Source organism: Gopherus flavomarginatus, chromosome 6 (assembly GCF_025201925.1).
Source record: "Gopherus flavomarginatus isolate rGopFla2 chromosome 6, rGopFla2.mat.asm, whole genome shotgun sequence".
NCBI classification, from domain to species: Eukaryota; Metazoa; Chordata; order Testudines; family Testudinidae; genus Gopherus; species Gopherus flavomarginatus.
The window spans coordinates 108631496-108651397 of NC_066622.1; the positions used below are offsets into that span (position 1 = coordinate 108631496).

Below are 19902 nucleotides of genomic sequence, written 5' to 3' on the forward strand. Positions count from 1 at the left end.
ATAACTTAATTTCCTGAATTTAGGTTATGTCTACACTGAAGTTGAGAGGTGTGATGCTCAGTTTGGGTAGACAAACTCATGCTAGTTCAGCTTGCGCTAACACACTGAAAATAGCAGTGTGAACACTGCACATCTGGCATTGGCTCAGGCTGGCCACCTGGGTCCAAGCTCAGGTGTCTAGCCCAAGCTGCTGCCAGTGCCACAACATCCACACTGCTATTTTTAACCCACTAGCTCGAGCTGAGCAAGCATGAGTCTGTCTAACAGCACCAGCATCACACCTCCAAATTGCAGTGCAGACATAACCATTGTTTCCCTGCTGGGTACATGGCTGGAAAGTGCTGTGATAATCAGAACTCAAAAGGTGAAAAGATGGGCAGGGGCAACAAAGATGTAGGACTGACCTTCAGCTGCCTTTTGAGATATGACTCCAAGCTACAAGGATATACTGAGATAGGCAGACTCCCTAACACAAACTCAGAAAAGCAAGTTAGCACAGCAAGAGTGTTGGCACAAACCTCTTCAAACCAAAAATAGGAATGAAGAGGACAGAAAGGTCCCACTCTCAATAACGATGAGGCTTAAGATGTAGAAGACAGACACACATTCTGCTTGCAAATCACTGAACCAGTCTCCAGAAAAAAGCAGCACCTAAATGTTTGTTATGGAGGGCAAAGACAAACCAAGATACAGATTATGTGATGGAATAGTGTAGGCCAGTTCTCCTTGCTCTGAAAGTAGTGGGATGCATATGGATCACTAGCTTGTACTGGTTTCAGATCTTCACACACTATCCTCCTGTGTATTTTCCAGGTATATTTTGTACTGAACTACCAATCCAGAGCCATCCAGTCCTGCCCAATCCCAAATCAGTGTTAGACTAAGTCCTTCAAATCATAGTAATGGCTTTGATTTAATAAAAAATAGGCAGATTTCAGATGATGCACTCTTCATCATTTATTGATAACCGATTAATGAGAGAGAGTAATGCTTAAAGTTCAATCACAAACTAAATGGAGCGTTAGGTCTCCACCACCCTAGAAAACAGAACTTCTTATAAAAAAATCAAAAGGTTAACCATGAGATGTTGATTTAAAAAAAAATGGTATACTACTTTTTGATTCAATAGTTATCAATTTTAAAACCTACTTCTGTCATAGGCTTTGGCACTATTTGTTCAATGGACAAAATACACCTAAAGAATGTAAAAATATTTATTCAACCTAATCCATGTGGTTATAATTAATACTAAAAACAAGATTTTACAGTACAGCAACAAAAGTAATAGCTCTCCCATTAAGTTTAAATCATTTTATACTCCTTATATAATCATCTGATGTACAACAGGTTCAGTTTTCAAAGAAGACAGTTAGCTTTCCTACAGAACAAAATGTTAAAACAAATAATTTGCACTATTAAATTCTGCATGAGACTTTAAAAAACAAACAAACAGTTATAAAGTGTTTGGAAATCTATACAGTGAAGACCACTGAAAAGCCTTCTCCTTGCAGAGGAATTCTGCAAGAAATATGCATTATTGTTCGAAAACTTATATTACAGAAAGTCAGAGGCTGCTGCTGTGTACATAAATATATAAAAAAGTCAGACCAATCTTTGAGACCAACAAAATCAGCAGACTTATGAGATTTTAGCAAGATTCTCAAATCATCAGCTTACATGTATAATTTTCAACAACTATAGTTTCTGAATACTAGTTGGCCATTGTATATACTTTTCATACATTTCTAAAATATTACATTCTCAATATTTAAGGTAACATAAAAAGGTACCATATTTTTAAGTGTCACTAACATACATTATTGCAATCAGACATGAAGTCCACTCTATAGTTGCTTCATTTGTGGTAAAAAGCAACATTTACTTACCAATACTTCACTATGGGGAATGCTTACCCTTCTTCATGCATTTGACATACTATCAAGAATAAAAAAAAAAATAGGAAACAACTTTAAGAATGAGAACTTTAAAAAAAACTATTCAATTGTTATGCACTGGGAACGGCAATTACTGTAAATCCAGGCTAAGTCTTGCATTAATATCAAATGGCCACATTGTTTGTCAAACAGGACTCAGAATTGTCTAACATTGGTATAGTAATTGCTAATTTCCATTGAAAAATGTGGATTTATGAACAAGTAAAATTACTGATTTAAGTGCTAGTGTCTCCCCTTTTGACATATCACTAAAATCTGCATTTTTACAATAGGCTTTTACTGTTTTCATTATTAAATTATCTTAATTTATTGGATAAAGCTTAATTTTTAGTCTGCACACTGACAGACAAGAATCAAGTTACCTGCTCATTGTCCAATGCTCTCTAGCCTCTGCTACTATTTGAGTAGTTAATTCCATAATCACAAAGGAACTCTCAAAATACAATCTCGTATTACTAAACAGCTGTGCTAATTATAAAAAGTAAGTGATTGAAATTCACTTTCCCAAGTAATTTCTCTAGAGGTGGATGGAATAATAATAATTACAAGACAGCAAAGGAGTCATGACATAGCAATATGAGACACTGCAGACAATATAATTAGACAGTAGCAAAATTAGCTGGAAGTCATGTACTAGCTCATACTCTAGGTAGTCAAAGTTGGCTTATGTGGACCCTTTAGAAAAGGATCAGTCTTCTGCTTGTCTATCTATCCAATGTTTTGTATACATTTTAGGGCTCCTGTTTTATATCTATTTCAGAGCGTCAGCTGTGAACAAAGGAATTCTTATGGATAAAATCCGAGAAAAATTTCTCCTTGGCAATAAGCTACTCAAATGAAATTTCTTTAAAAAAAATCCCTCCATGGTATCCTTAGTGATTAATTGGATGGTCTATGTATGCAAATATTGTGCAGATACTTTATTAAACGTACAAAAATGGGATTTGGATACAGTCTGTGCATTGATGAGTAACAGCACAATTTCATTTTCCCCTTTTTTAAATTCAGCATACGTGGTAGGATTCAGATGCCTGCCTGTCATAAAGGAAATACACAAAAATGAAAACAAATCATTCTTAGGTTCAGTAATTACTGAGCAGATTTACCCTGTCACAAGAAAGTGCTTTATTATATTTGAAGAAAAAATAGGAGCAGCAACTTATCACAATTCTCCACTACTGTGCAATAACGATGGAATCTATACAACAAGAGAATCTGGTAGATGAGATTGTATGACAGCTGGAGATCACAGCCTTATGCTCCTTCTTGCTCAGGGTAATTTAAAATTTTGCGGTGAGCTTGACGTAAATATTGCTGTTGTTTGAAGTAAACTTTAAAAGCTCCTTTTATAGCAACAAATGCAATTCCACCCTGAAATAAAGAGAGACATTTTTAAGACTTACAGAAGAAGTTCAGTATCACATCTTCTCACAGTTTTCTTATCAAGAAGTATTTCTTTTGAAATTAGGGCAATTACAAATGAATATTTGAGGCAAATTTTCTGTCACAATAGAGTACTACAGATGTTCATGTTACATAAAAGGATTACATGCTGGGTTTACAAATCATTTTGGAAGCTTTTATTCCCTTATGAGTTTTGACAAAAAATGAAAACCCATCACATTAAATAACAAAAATGAGACATTTTCCCAGAATATATAATATATAACACACTAATTAATAGCCCCACTAAAAGCTAATCAGAACTTGAAATATCCACTTGCTAGAGGTAATTAGGGAACTTCCTCTGGCAAATACAGAAAGGATCAAAACCCATCAATTTCTGTAAAACTTTAAGTTAAGTTTTCATTAAATATATGTCTTTAGTCCTCATGGTTGTGAAAACCCTTCAAACACATGAACAGATCCCAAGTGGTCTTCTCTAGGTCTAGTCCACACTAACTCGAGTTAGTCTGGTGTGAAAGGCATGCATACATAAGACGCAATTCATTAGAGCGCACTAACTTTGCATTTAATGCAAACCTTGGAGTCCTCTTTCAAACCATACTGAGTTCAATGTGAATTGAGTTAGGGCCGTGCACTGCTTTGACAATCTCGCACTCCTTTGCAGGTGTCTCTTATGGAGATGTCTCTTTATCTGAGTGCTCTCCACTGCTCTAGGGTCAAATTGACTGGATACCGCCCCCCCCCCAACACACACACACACACACACACACACCTTTAAAAACTGGCACGGGGCCAGGGCCAAGGGTGAGGGCAGGGAGCAGAGCTGCATCCAGCCTCGGGCCCAGCTGTTGCCTCCACTGCAGCCCAGCTGCGACTCCTGCTCCATCCCAGGCCCCACTCTGGGCCCCAGACCCAGCTCCAGCCTCGGCCCTCTTACCCTGTCCACATTTCCCCTCTCCTACCCAGCTGTAGCCTTGCTCCCAGCCCCAGCTCTGGGGGGAGAGCAGTGGGACAAGAGTAAGGGGGGGGGTCCATGACCCTCAAAAGTTTGGAGACCACTGCTTTAAAGATCTGTTTCATTGTTGTTTTAATTAAAGTTTTATTTATGGTTGCTATGTAACAAGTTGTTTAATAATACAACCCATTAAAAATTCATTCATAGAGCATCCACAATGCATAGTACACAGAAAAAACAAAAATTTTGCATGTCTTAAGTATAAAGGTGCACACACAAGATACAATAAGGAGTTCCACAACATGCCACTTCTATCACCCATCAAAGAGGCTGCAATTCTCAGTGTCCATTGTGCTCACTCCTGCCCAGGCTAACTGCTAGATGTACAGGTGCACGTTGTCAGGCATGAGACTCAAAGTAAGAGCAGTAGGCAACCCTCGCTGTTTCCATATTCTAGAGTATACCTTGTTCAAAAAGTTGAGCAAGTCTCTGCACCTCAGCCTCCCACCAGCCATTAAGGCTTTCTCCCTTACTCTCAGAAATACTGTGCAAAATACAATATGCAGCTATCTTCTTGGGCAAGGTTTTTCTTGCATCTTCCAACCTAGCCCATAAACAGCACCATTTTCCTTTCAGACGCATGCTCCACTGTCATTCCGTAACTTGAGGGGATAGTAAAACAGTTCTTTCCTTCTATCCTAGAGGCCAGTGAATGCCTTCATTGACCAAGGAAGCAGATATGCCCGATCTCCCAGGATAATGTCCATAGTGGGGGCACACATCTCTTATTCCTTAAGGTAAGCATAGCTGAGTTCTGAAAGATCCCAGCATCGTGGACCTTTCCAGACCATCCTGCATTTATTACTGTAAACCTGACATGGTAGTCAACCAGCCCTTGGTGCACCATGGAGCAATACCCTTTCAGTTTATAAACGCTAAGGCCTGGTGCAGGGAGCAAATGATAGGCACATGGATTCTGTGAACTGCCCCAATATAGTTGGGAACCCCATGTGTGAAAAGCCATTAATCTCCTGAGTATTACCAATGTTTATAACCTGGTGCAACAGTACCTTACGCATGGCATCAAATACCTACATGACAATAGCCCCAACAGTCACTCTCTACACCAAATTGGGTTGGCTATGGACAAACAACCTTTAGAGGTGACCAGCTTACAGATGGCAATGGCGACCGGCTTCTCCATGGGTACAAGGCACTGTATGTTGGTACAGTGTTGCTGCAGCTCTGGAGATTGTCTTCACTATCCTGAAATTCTCTCACCACTCCTGGTCATCCCAGATCTGCAGAACAATCCTTTCCCACTGATTGATGCTGTTTCCCCAGCCCAGCAATGGTGCTGCACTGTGTGAAGCTGCTCCAGAGACAGCTCATGTAGTAGCAGTTGTTCAGTGTCCTCTCCTCTTCCTCTACCGCTGCTGAAGCTACTGTTGTCCCATCATCTGCTCAGTGGTGTGGCTGGTGAAGTCCACCTGGCTTCAAGAGCTCAAAATAAAGCCTAAGCACCCTCTGTGTATTTGTGGTTGTCAGCATTGTGGCACAGAGCATTGCTAGGTCCATGACGGCCAACAGCAATTTGAAAATGGCACTAGCCCACCCACAAAGAGACAAAGCCCCAGAATTTTACTGGCTTCCACCTGATTTCTGCTATGCATCCCACAATGTGCAGTGAGACAAATCCCAGAATGGACACTGTTCAGCAGCAAAAACACAGGACCACAGTATGCCACGCACTCGCTACACAGCAATTAACTGCCACGGGTGCACAATGATACAAACTGAAAGAGGGCACAGCCATGTGCACATTATTAGTATGGCACAGATACAGTACAACAAATTGCGCATGTCAACTCAGTGCAAGCTAAACCCCCTGTGTAGATAAAGTCTTAGTCTGTTCTAGTGGCTCTGCTGCTGTTGGTCATAGCTTTCCCAAACCAAAGTAGCAGCACAAACATTCACAAGGCTTTGAAGTGACTTTACTGTTGGTAGTGAGAAAGGAAGTTGCTGGTGTGGCAGAGGAACCAGTGAAACAGACAAGCATATCAGTCTCATTCACAGCTGCTTTTAGGGAGGTCATGAGCAGAAGCAGTAGACACCTGAGTTATTCATGAGGGAGGATCCCTCAGCTTCCCTGGTCTCCCTCCCCTAGCAGCAGTCAGCAGGCTTTAGGTGGGGGAAGATATTTTTTTCTCTCTTGGACTCTTCCTGCTTTGGTGTCTGGACAATTTATAGACTTATTATTCAGAAAACAAATAGAAAGACACACATTCCTGTGAACAGACCCTACACACTGGGTCCTTCACCAGTGCCTTTCCCCTGGAAATCACTGGTGGGTCCACTCCCTATCATCTCCCACATCGCCCTCTGGTTACTTTGTTTAGATCTTTGACTTGTAGGTTTTTTGGTTTGTCTGCTTAAGTCCTGTCTAGGATTCTGGATCGAGATTAATTTACCATTTTAAAATTAAATTACATTGGTGATTCCTGCCCACTGTATAGACCAGGGGTTCTCAAACTTCATCACACCGCGATCCCCTTCTGTCAACATAATGCCAGAAGGGAGGGACCCGAAGCCTGAGCCCCGATGCCCCAGGTGAGGGGGGGGGGGCGACACAAAACCTGAGCCCACCGCCCAGGGCAGGAGGGCTTTAAGCCAAAGCCCCACTGTTCCGTGGGGGGGGGGGGACCAAAGCTGAAGCCCAAGGGCTCCAACCCCAGGTGGGAGCCCTGTAACCTGAGCCCCACCACCCAGGGCTGAAGTCCCTGCGTTTCGGCTTCAGCCCTGGGCAGTGGAGCTCAGGCTTCAGCTTCAGCCCTAGCAAGTCTAACACCAGCTCTGGCGAACCCATAAAACGGGGTCTCGACCCACTTTTGGGTCCCGACCAACAGTTTGAGAAGTCCAGACAAGGTATCTTGAAAATACTCTCCTATGAAAAAGCACATCAGTCAAATACCATTCTAAATTCTATTTCCATGTATGTTCCTTTTACCTTCTGCTCACACAGAATATTTACTACAACTCCTTATACCATTATTATTGCCATTTCTGAAAAACAATCTTCTTAAATCATCTTACCAGGATTGTCCTTTGTAAATTAGAATTAACACTGCTGAACATCAGCTTGCCAACTATGGTGGCAATGGTTGGAAAGACAAGAGCTCCACACAGAATACGAGTAGCAGAGACGTGATCTGCTAGAGGGTTGGCCTCAGCTGGAATTCGAGGAACAGGACATCCAATTCCTAGAGAAAAATCATATTGCCAGCTAACAAACTGAAGAAGACTTAAAACTTTGTTTTCATTATGAATCTAGCCTTTCAAATGTAATTAGTTTTCTACAATCTAACAATTTTATTATAAAGCATCCCTCTCTCCAGTAAGTATTCTATTTAATGAAGGAATTATTTTTAGGCATCAACTTATAGCTTCTCACACTAAAATTTCATGTATAGTTCTTTTATTTTAATATTTGCACTACAATAGAGCATAGAGGCCTCCACAGAGTTTGGGGCCCTATTGGGCTAGACACTGTACAATCACACAGTAAGAGACAGTCCCTGCCCTTAAGATCAGATAATCAATCAAAATAAACTAGACAAAAGGTCATAGGGAAGGGAGCATTATTATCTCATTTAAAGATAGGGAAACTGCCCTCCACACCCCACCTTGCATGGGCAGAGCACAGACTTCATATTTCATTTAGATTTAATTGCATTACCTGGAAATATACTATTCAGAATTTGCAATTTGTTAGAATATTTGCGCCACAGTCTGAGCACATAGTCTTCCCAACGAATCATCTTGCCCAGTATCAGCATGACTGGGATGGTGGGAAGTCCAATCAAAAGAAATAAAGGATCAGCTCTCTCCATGACATCAAGACCTTCTTTATGACCTACAACCTGTGAAATGTTCAAAAAGTTTTAGTGTCAGATGGCTACTGTGTAGTGAACATACTTTAAGTGTCTAGTTTTGAAAGATTTTAGTGCAGGGATAGGCAACCTATGGCATGTGCGCCAAAGGTGGCACACGAGCTGATTTTCAGTGGCACTCACACTGCCTGGGTACTAGGCACCAGTCCAGGGGGGCTCTGCATTTTAGTTGTAAATGAAGCTTCTTAAATATTTTAAAAACCTTATTTACTTTACATACAACAACAATAGTTTAGTTATATATTACAGACTTATAGAAAGAGACCTTCTAAAAATGTTAACATGTGTTACCGACACATGAAACCTTAAATTAGAGTGAATAAACGAAGACTCAGCACACCACTTCTGAAAGGTTGCCGACCCTTCTTTTACTGGTTTGTATCAAACTGTCCAGGCATCTGAACTTTAAAATAATCCTATTAAATTTTACCTGAAGCTTAAATCTCTTATGTGGTGCCCTTCACTAATTATCAAGTTTGCTGTTGGTGAGTTACCAGTTCCAGTTCTTGCGTGACTCATCTTGCATTAGTGCAGGAGTCGGCAACCGTTCAGAAGTGCTGTGCCCAGTCTTCATTTATTCACTCTAATTTAACGTTTTGCATGCCAGTAATACATTTTAATATTTTTAGAAGGTCTCTTTCTACAAGTCTATAATATATAACTAAACTATTACTGAATGTAAAGTAAATAAGGTTTTTAAAATGTTTAAGAAGCTTCATTTAAAATTAAATTAAAATGCCCCTGGACCGGGGGCCAGGACCCTGGCAGCGTGAGTGCCGCTGAAAATCAGCTCACGTGCCGCCTTTAGCACGTGTGCCATAGGTTGCCTACTCCTGCATTAGTGAGTCATTACATAATTAACTTCTTCTTACCCAGAAAGGGGCAGATGTGCTTCCCTATGTACTTACTCCTAGTTATGTTTACATATAAATAATGTAAAGTCTCAGATATTTTAAAGCTACCTTATAGTACAATAGCATGTTTTCTAAAATCCCCAGAACGCCACACAACTTTGGAAAGATTAATTTTAATTCTGGGATTAAAAATTGCTCAGCAGCTATGATTCAAGAATACAAATCAATAACTGAATTTTCTGAATGGTTAGAAGTAGAGCATGAGAAAGGGCACACTAGCAATGTGTATTCTTCTCTGTGCATCATTAGAAAAAAAATCTGTTTTCCCACATGACAATACCAGTTGCACATGCAGCTTCTCATGCAAATGAGCTTTTTTTAAAAATTAAGGTCAACATCTGATATCATGCAACAAAAACAGCAATTATACTTTAATTCTGTATGCTACATACTAATCTAAAATAAAAGATTTATCTTTAGCTGGACTTCATAATTTTATTACCAAATTATTTAAGATAATTTCTTACTGCAAAAAATCAGATTTTATTGTTGCACTGTCAAAACTACAATTAAGGTCACACTTAAGCCTCATGGTAAAGTTTTTAGCAAAATGTCACTCTTAAATAGGGACAGTTGACTTGTATTTAATGTCCTGCATTTTAACTGGTGGGGGTCAAGACCAGCCTAGTCAACTGTCAGACTAAGTGCTCTCATCTTGTTTAAACAGGAAAGAGACTTGAAATGGTCTATACATTCAAAAGGGTAAGAAAATATTGTGAAGATAACTAGCCACAGCATAGCTCCCAACAGCACTTCTGGACCCCCCCCCTTTTTTTTCTTTTTTCCCCCCAGTTAAGTAGGCAAGTCTACTTAACTGTTCCAAAATTGTTGAAGGGTGCTTCGTTCAACACAGCCTGTAATACTGATTGTATTAGCTGAAGTGACTGTGGCACAATAAATGAGTACATTAATTCTTAGAGCTGCGAAGACAATGCATGCAGAATTTGTCTTCAGCTTCCTCACCAACCTCCTCCCAACTGAGAGTTAACTAGGAGACTCTTATCCTGCTCCTCAACTTCCTCTCCCACCCCAAGGATTCAAGCCCCTTATTCTCTCTTTTCTGGCCCACTATGTCCCTTCCCCCTGTGGCTGCAATAGTTTCAAAGTGCCTACCTGCTTTATTTCTTACTGGCCCAGCAAGCCAGTGAAGTAGCACTATCTGTTCCATATTGATTCCTATCCAGTTGTAGTTTAATATCTGCAACTAACTTACGCCTAGTCTACACTACAAACTTGCATTGGTACAGCGATGTCTCGCAGGCGTGCAAAAAATCCACACCTCTGAGGCACGCAGCTATACAGATCTAACTCCTTATGAATTCTGTCGACCCAGCTACCGTAGGTACCTCTTGGGGAGGTGGAGTACCTACGACGACAGGAGAATCCCTCCCGTTGGCATAGGTAGTGTCTACACTGAAGCGCTGCAGCGTTTTAAGTGTAGACTTACCCTTAGTGCTTCTCTCCTCTGGCCCTCAGACAGAGGGAGAGGGATCTGACACTTAACAGGAGAGAGGTTACACTATCCATAACCAAGCGGGGCCTAGGAAGAGGAAACAGGAGTGAGTGTGAATTCACTCTTCATACAATTCTAGCCTGCCTTACCTTATAGTGAACAAAAACCACACTGGTTCCCAAACATAGTGCCCCCAACCTGCCATTCTCCCAGTCAAGGACCACAATAAATCTTAAGAAATTAGCCAGATCAGATTAAACACCTGGGATTTAGTTAACTTCCTAAGGATTAGGCTCATATTAAGTGGTGCATACTTAGGATTACCACTATGCTGATTTTGATAGATCCATAATTTTTATTTCCTTCAAGCCAGGTGCCTATTTAAAAAAAATAATGAAATTAAAAAATTGAGGGATAAACTGCCAATCCTGTCAAGTTTTCACCACGCAGTTCTAGAGGAGCTGGAAAACGTTAAACTTTCCTAATGTTGTCCCACCTCCATCCAGATATGGCACTGAGAATCCACTTTCATAAACTCCAAGTTTAGTCACTAATAAAAAGCCCATTAGTATATCTGGCAAAGAAGACTCAGTATACATCAGCAGAGAGACCTAAAGGCAGGGGCTGGTACCTGTATCACTAAATAACAGCTTTATTATTAATAAAGTTTCAGTTCTAAGTAATGTAATCCAAGTTGCAATGGCCTCATAAAGGCATGGCAGCAGCCAAAAATATGTGAGCCAGGTGAAGGGTCAGCAACATAAAAGGAATTTTGCCATTTCTCCGCCATCTAAGGCAACCGCCATTATCGGGGGATGATGGGGCCTGAATTGGGGCCTGAATCTTCGATTTACTGTATGCATATAGCACCTTCCATCCTGAAAGGGCCTTACAAGCATACACAGGAATGACAACAAAATTGTTCGTCCTCATGAGGTGGAGCACAGTAACTGTTTTAAAAGTGCACAGCAACTCTACCAAAAAACAGGTCAGGCCAGGAAGAAACTATAATAGTTAACATGGCTAGTTAAACACTCAAGACTCACTTAGACTCTCTAGCTTGCCAACTTCATTTTAAAATTATATGTTTATGCTGTGCAATATATTTGGTAGCAGCTACCATAAACTTCTGAATCCTCTCCTAGTAAATAAAGATTGAAGTAAATCAAAAGAAATAATCTTACTCAATCACAAATTGTGGGCTTGATGTACGAGTTACTGGGCAAAATTATTTGGCCTGCATTAAGTAGGGAATCAGACAAAGTGAACATAATGGTCCCTTCTGGCTGCAAGTTCCATGAAAGAGCTCCTTTTGGTCTTGTCTAATGCAGGTCATTTTTAGACAAAAAATTTCCATCAATTCAGTGAATTGGGGTAGATCATGTGGGAAAACTCACAGAGGCAAGATTAGCACCCTCCAGTATTTTTGCTATGGTTAAAATGCAGGTTTGCAGGAATGGCAGTTAGAAAAGAAACAGCTTTTTACTTTTAATGACTACACTTGATCTGGGAGTCACTGGGAGAAAGTAAACATGGAACCCCTCAATATGCTAGGAGTTTGTTGTTTTACATAAAGTGCAATTCTACTCTGGAAAGTGATTTAAGTTCCCTTTGTACAACAAAGGCAGTGGTAAAGCAGGATTTTCCAAGATGTCCTGTCTTTCCACCATGTCTCAATTGTAAAGAGGAAGGATTCCATAGGTAAATACGAAGTTTTGTTTTTGCGTCTGTTCAATCAATGGCTCTTTATAGACTTCCAATTATTACTAATTTTATAGATGACACCTTTTCTGTAGGAAACAGACTGAGGCCAAGAAAAACTTATTTCACAAAGGGAAAACAGCCATCAGCAATAACAGCTTTCAGTCACTACTGACCATGCACTGGATTTGAGCAGGCAACTCAAAAGGCTCAATGTTTTGTTACTAACCCTAATCCAATCCTTCAGTTTTTCAGTGCTCTGAATTTTTTAAAATGACTTTGACCTAAGAGAATTTTAAGAAAATTATTTCAGTAGTAGTAACATGTAAGAAAAAAAGTGTATTTGAACCTGCATCACTGTCACAGCTCCATAGGTGACAGCCGTCCAGTAGATCGAGCCCACCATAATTCCGGCTGCAGCAAATGGACACGATTTTGAGATCAGCCGATCTGCAAGGTCCAAGACATAAACAACTGGACCTACAATAGAAAGGAGAAGGATGTTTCAAAAAGGATATTGTAATAAAAAAGTAACAATTGTACATTATTTAGTAAACTGATTAATTTAGCAGACTTTAGAGTCACAGAGTTTAAGGCCAGGGAATACCTAGTCTGACCACTTCTATATCACAGGCCACTAAATGCCACCCCCACAGCAAGCGAAACAACCAGAATTAGACCAAAGTTTTACAGCCCTAAGGAGACTATTCTGTGCCACAGATAGAGAACAGGAGGGACTGAGGTACACCAATCCCTGAGGCCCCATAAATGGAAAGGAACTGATTTAGAGAGAGATACCCAGATGATCCTAGCAAGTGACCCCTGCCCCATGTCACAGAAGGCTAAAAAACCCTCAGTCCCTGTCAATCTGACGTGGGGAAAAATTTCTTCCCAACCTTGAATAAGGTCATCAGTTAGACCCTGAGCATGTGAAAAAGTCAGACTCAAAACACATCAGATATTCTTAAAAGAGGAGGAAATTTCAGTCAAGATGGCAATAGCTCTAATAGTATTAACAGAGTCTCTGGTTACAATAATGGGTACACAGACACACACACACAACTTTACCTGATAAAACATGTTACATCTGATTATCAAATGAAGTATATAATTCCAGTAAAGTGTTACCTTGGAAATGCTTTAATATAGTTGGCAGACATCTTCTGTATGTGCACAAGCAACAATTTTTAATGATCTAACCCTCCAATTGTACAGCTATATCTGCCATTTCTGGGGACTGGGATTTTTTTTTAAATATTTACTTGCATTTCAGAGGAAGAAAACTACCGTAGATATAATTTAAATAGTGTTTCAAACTGATCGCAGACTGCTTCTTTCAATTTGAGAGGACTGTCCTACTAAAACCTTATCCTATTCTCAAGGAAAAATTAGAAGGACATTGTCAATTTGAAATTTCCTTACTAATGGAAAATGTTGTACTTATTATTGTTAGAAATGACTCCAAGATTGGAGAAACACCTTTTTTCCCCCCTTTATTTTGTGCCTCTGATAGCACTGTGTGAATAAGCTGTTTCACCATTTTGTTGATGGTCAACTCTATTTCCAGACTGATGACAATGTTGTTTCCCAGCATTGTTCAAGGTGTGGGGGTGCTCATGTGTACTTTCTTCTCCCTGCAAGAGTTTGTATATCAAGAAGAGCCAGAACAAAGCTGAAACTTAAACCTAAACATATGTCCACCATTACAATAAAAAGCCTGTGGGCTGGCATGGCTCAGAGGACTTGGGTTCATGGGGCTCAGACTACAGGGCTACAAAACTGCAGTACAGACATTCAGTCTCAAGTCATGAGGGGGGAGGGTGCCAGAGCCTGGACACCAGTCCAAGCTTGAACACCTACACTGCAATTTTATAGGCTTGCAATCTGAGCCTGAATCAGCTGACCTGGGGTTGTCATGGCTCTGCCACAGATCTTATCACTGCCTAGACATACTCAAAGAGGCCATAGTGCACAGACAGAAAGGAGAAGTGTTTCTGACAATATCTGGTGTTGCTTTCAGACCCACCATGTTTGAAACTAACTACAACTAAATTTACATTTTATATATTTTTAAAAGCATGTAAGAGGACTTTCCCAAATAAATCATTCTGTTTCTAACACACTAAACAAAGTTTACTTATCCTGTAATTACTCTTCAAATACTACTGAACATAGTCAATTTGCCTTTGGTTTAATATTTTTAACAGTAGTAACTGCATGAGGTTTGAAGACAATAATTCTGTTCTTAAAAATTCTATTGAAATACACTGGGAGCACTAATATATCAATGTATATTGTAAAGTCTTCTAGAAATTTCTAGATGAAGAATGCCAATAATCAAGTCTTTGAAATCTGGTTTTACATGCAGCAGGTCATACCAAGATGAAATTTTCCTAATTGCTCAATAGATATAAGTGAAAGTTCCATCAAAATTATCCTTTCAATTTTATAATATCTTTGAGGCTCTCTTTAAAATAAAATCTGCACAACAAGCAGATTAATGACATACCAATACAAAGCACAGTAATACACAAAGACTGAAACAATGGCTCAGAGAAATGTTAATTGGTGATCAGCTACAACACCTACCACTCTTACAGTATGCTATAGTGGGATTCCTTTTGCTCTTTTTATGACTAAAAGGTGATGTTGGTCTAAACTGGAGAGCTCTAAATAAAAGGAAAGTGGAGGTGGGAAGTAGCACCATCTAAAAAACTGTTACCTACTGTTCATAAGCAACATCTCGAAAAACAGTTATTGCATTCTAGATATGTGCATGCACACTCGGAGATTTTTGCCTTAGCAGTATCCGTTGGGTCGGCTGTGGTGCCCCCTTGAGTGCCACGCACATGCACTGGTATATAGGCATCACTGACCCTACGACTTCTCAGTTCCTTCTTACCAGCAACTCTGACACAGGGGTAGGAAGGCAAGCAATGGAATGGACATGAGCAACGCATCTAGAAGAACAACAGTTATAAAAGGTAGGTAAGCGTTTTTATTTCGAGTGCTTGCTCACGTCAATTCCATTCTAGGCAACTCACAAGCATTATCAATGGAGGTGGGCTCAGAGTTCACAGTTTAGCAGCTTGCAGTACTGCTCTACCAAAGCCAGCATTGTCCCAGGCCTGCTAGCTAAGTGCATAATAGGACGTGAACATGTGGATATACGACCAGGTGGCCACCCTACAAATGTCCTGGATAGGCACTTGGGCTAGGAAAGCTGCCAAAGAGGCTTGTGCCCTGGCTGAGTGGATGATGACAACTGCTGGAGGTGACACCTCTGCCTGATCGTGGCAGCAGCAAATGCAAGCGGTGATCCAAGAAGAAATTCTTTGAGCGGACAGTGGATGACCTTTTACCCTGTTGGCAACAAACAACTGTGTCGACTTGCAGAATGGCTTGATCCTTTCAACGTAGAAGGCTAGCGCCCTTCTGACGTCTAGAGAATGCAACATACACTCCTCCGACTTATGGGTCAGGATGTTTACTTACTTATCTTTTTTCCAAAGTCACATATGAAACTGTGAGACTACCTTGGGCAGGAAAGTTGGGTAAGGCTGCAGCTGGATCTTGTCTTTGTAAAAGATGTATAGGACAATTCCAAGATAAGCGCCTCAATCTCAGAGACCCGGCAGGCAGATGCTATTGCAGCCATGAATGCGACCTTCCAGGAAAGGTGAAGGAGAGAGCAGGAAGCCAGAGGCTCAAAGGGGAGCCCAGTGAGCCATGACAGCACAAGATTCAGATCCCATGAAAAGACAGGTTTCCTGATGTGAGTGTAGAGGTGCTCGAGGCCCTTGAGGAACCTGGCAGTCACGTCCTAGGCGAAAACCAACCTACCTTCAAGCAGCTGATGGAAGGTCAAGATAGTTGCCAAATGGACCTTGGTAGATGAAAAGGACAGGCCTTGGAGCTTGAGATGCAGAAGGTAGTCCAGGATTAACTGCAGAGAGGCCCACTCAGGCTGAATGCCTTTATCAGAGGTCCAAGAAGCAAACTGTTCCCTTTTGGCCAGGTAGGTTGTTCTCGTGGAGGGCTTTCTGCTGCCCAACTGGGCCTGTTGGACACTGGCCAAGCACTCCTGCTCCTCTGCATTTAACCACGCAGCAGCCAAGCCATCAGGTGCAGCACTGCCAGGTTTGGATTAAGAAGACTGCTGCGGTTTTGGGACAGCAGGTGTGGCCTGAGCAGTAGATGTAATGGAGCAGCCACCAAGAAGTTCAGAACCTGCTGAACCAGTGCTGGCACTATGAGGACCACCATTGCCCTGTCCTGCTTGATCTTCATGATGACCCTGTGAATTAATAGCACTGGGGAAAGGCGTACAAAAGAACCCCCAATCACAGGAGTAGGAAAGCATCTGACAGGAAGCCTCGGTCGATCCCCCGAATCGAGCAGCAAATGTGGCATTTTCTGTTCTGCCTGCATGCGAACAGGTCCACCTGGGGAGTTCCCCACCTCTGGGGGATGATGCTGACCACTTCCGGATGGAAGGACCACTCGTGACGAGACAAGAAGGTCTTGCTGAGGCGATCTGCCAAATTGTTCCTGACCCTGGGGAGATGTGCGGCTACGAGATGGATGCCATGTTTTACACAGAGGTCTCAGAGCCGGAGAGCTTCTTGGCAAAGGGCAGACTATCTGGCTCTGCCTTGTTTTTTGATACAGAACATAGCCACCGTCTTGTCTGTCAGGACCTGGCCCACCCTGCTTTTTATGCGAGTTAGAAAGTCTTGGCAGACCAGGTGAACTGCTCTGAGCTCCCTGACATTGACGTGTAGGGAGCAATTGTGACTCTACCACCACCCTTGCGTGTTGAGATCGCATAGGTGGGCTCCCCACCCCAGGTCTGAGGCATCGGGGACAAGAGTCACCAACAGAGACGGAGCTGCAAAGGAAACTCCCTCAACACAAATGCAGGATTCTGCCACCAGGTGAACGACTAAGTTAGTCTCTAAGGTGCCACAAGTACTCCTGGTTCTTTTAGTACGTAGTCTGAGACCCTCACCACCCAGTCCATGCTGTGTGTGTTGGAGACAGACTGATGCCAGCCACACCTGCAGGGGTCTGAGACGGAGCCACACATATCGGACCACCTAAGTGGAGGCCGCCATCGGGCCCAACAATCACAGGCAAGCATGAGCGGTGGTGAGATGATGGGCTTACATGCACTAAACTTAAAAGCCCCCTTTTTCTCTCAGGATCAGGAAGGAGAGGAAGGCGCAGGAGATTCTTAACCTCTTGGATAAGGAGTTGCTCATGAAAAGGATCCCTGAAGAGGGATGGTGAAGTGGGATGGGAGGGAGGGTCAGCCACGAACTGCAGGGTGTAACCTGAGGATATTACTTCAAGCACTCAACGGTCTGAGGTCAGCCGAGACCAGGCTGACTAAAAGGGGCAGAGGCAGTCAAGGAAAAAGAGTAGGAGGGTGCATCTTCAAGCCCAGACTGCTTCTGACCTTCTTGGCTTCTGGAAGGCTCAAATAGCACAACCCAGACCGGGGTGGAGGAAGATATAACATTAAAGAGGTTGTCGGACTCCTCCGCAACCTCCTCAATTTTTAAGTTCAAGTTGGTAGCCACCATTTTAAGTAGAGCCCGGTGCTCCTTGAAGTTGTTGGGGGATCGCCCATTTCGGAGGGACCCGCCACCGCTTTGTCCAGAGACGGCGAGGAGGAGTGCACCGCTGGGGTGGGGGGGGGGGGAAGGGGCGGGTTCCCCTTCCTTCTCCGGGGATGGCTCCTTAGGTGCTGGAGTCTGATGTGCTGCCTCCATGTCGGATTCGGTACCATGTTCAGACTCTGGTGTTGGCGGTAGTTTGTTTGAGGCAACCAGGGAGGACTGCTGGGAATATGGAATCAGCAGTACGGCCATTGAACAGGCCACAGTCCCTGCTGGCATGCTGTCGCTGCAGGCGCTGCACTAGCTTTGCAGATCAGCAGCGAATCACCCCTCCTTGGTGAGGGGATGAACTCCCAACCCAAGTCCAACCATTGTTCTTCCAGCAACCAGAGTGGAGCCGTCGAGGCCTGAGTCTGCCAACTGACCCTGGTCAGTGACCAGCAAGGCGAGGATCGGTGTCTGCCTGACAAACAGAGCTGGTGGAATGGAGACTGGTGCTGCGACTAGGAGCGATCTCGCCCCCATGAGGACCATCTGCGAGACCATCTGGGTGAGGGTGACTTGCGCTGTGAAGATCTTTGATGGGAAGCTAACTGGTACTGGTAGTACAAGAATGGGTGACTCAGCTCTGGTGTCCCATATCTCATAGGGGGAAGAGCATGGTGGGCCTTCTGACTGGAGACCAAGAATGTGGTGCCAGGGTTCTAGGCTGTGGAGATGGGGATCTACACCTGCGTTCTGAGGACTGAAGCTGCTCCACTGCCCTCTGGGGCGGTCCCATGCTTGGCTTGCCCTTAGGCACTGGGGCCTTAGCCAGGTCAGGCGCCTGGCGCAGTGTCTGCAGTGCTGGTTGGCCTGCTTGTTCTTTTGCTGCTGGGGCTGCTTCGAGCAACAAGGGCCCTAGGAGAAGCCCGGGTCCCCTGCCACTCCTGGGAGTCAGAGGCGGGTATCCCTGGCTGGGCTGGGGGTTCAGACTTCACATGTACTCCTGTGAAGCCCCAGGGCAGGTACATGGCCGGACACAAGTCCTTTGCCAAAGGCCCCTTTCCCTTCCAGTGTCAGAGGCTTTTCTTCTTTTTTCGCTTCTTCAGCACCAGCAAGGAGGAACATTGCTGGGCAGAGCCTGGTGCCGGCAGTGTGCTCTACACCGATGCTGAGGTGCTCAGCATGGGATCCGAGCGGGAGGGCTCTGATGCAGAACAAAGTTCAGCCTCTATGAGGAGGACCCTCAAGTGGATATCCCGCTCCTTTTGGGTTCTAGAGTAAAAGTTATTACAGATTCTGCACTTGTCCTTTCTATGGGACTCCCCCAAGCAGTTCAGACAACAGTCCCGGGGGTCATTAATAGCCATCGGCCTGTTACATGATGAGCATGGTTTGAAGCTGGGAGAGTGAGGCATGCCCCGTTCTGGGGCAAAGTACCAGCCGGGCCTTCAACTATCAAACTACCTAACACTTAAAGGCTAATTAAGTTCCTAAACTATATACAAAGACGACAAACAATGGGCTGTTGAAGAACCACTAATGCTCTTGCGATTGTAAGACAAGTTGCTTCGACCAACTGTCATGGGGGGTAAGAAGGAACTGAGAGGATATAGGGTCAGCAGCGCCTCTATACCAGCACATGGGTACGTCCCTCAAGGGGGCACCTTAGCTGACCCTACAGATACCGCTAAGGCAAAAATCTCCAATGAGTGTGCACATGGGCACGCACACACCCAGAATGGAATTTACATGAGTGAGCACTCAAAGAAGAAATTCTGAATCCTGAACATATACATTTTAGATCTAATGTGCTGCACAGGACACCAGGCCTTGACTATGGATTCCCATATTGTGACACTTTAGAATTGAAAGGATGTCCTTATTCAACATGGTGCACAGATACTCAAATATATTTTAATACAAAAAACAAAATAAATAAAATAAGAAAACACACACAC

The 19902-nt window shown here is 42.8% G+C and overlaps 1 protein-coding gene across 1 annotated transcript in view; it reads right to left on the reverse strand.

Moving 5' to 3' along the window:
- Positions 1-1200: 1200 nt before the first annotated feature.
- The window catches only part of MARCHF5 (membrane associated ring-CH-type finger 5), a 61007-nt gene continuing 42305 nt past the window's right edge, over positions 1201-19902 (reverse strand). Inside the window, exons 3-6 of the mRNA XM_050959695.1 lie at positions 12685-12815; positions 8054-8237; positions 7411-7577; positions 1201-3326 (exon numbers count right to left, since the gene is read on the reverse strand). Of these exons, the coding sequence (XP_050815652.1) occupies positions 3210-3326; positions 7411-7577; positions 8054-8237; positions 12685-12815 (599 nt within the window). The 3' untranslated portion in view covers positions 1201-3209. The remainder of the gene's footprint in view (positions 3327-7410; positions 7578-8053; positions 8238-12684; positions 12816-19902) is intronic.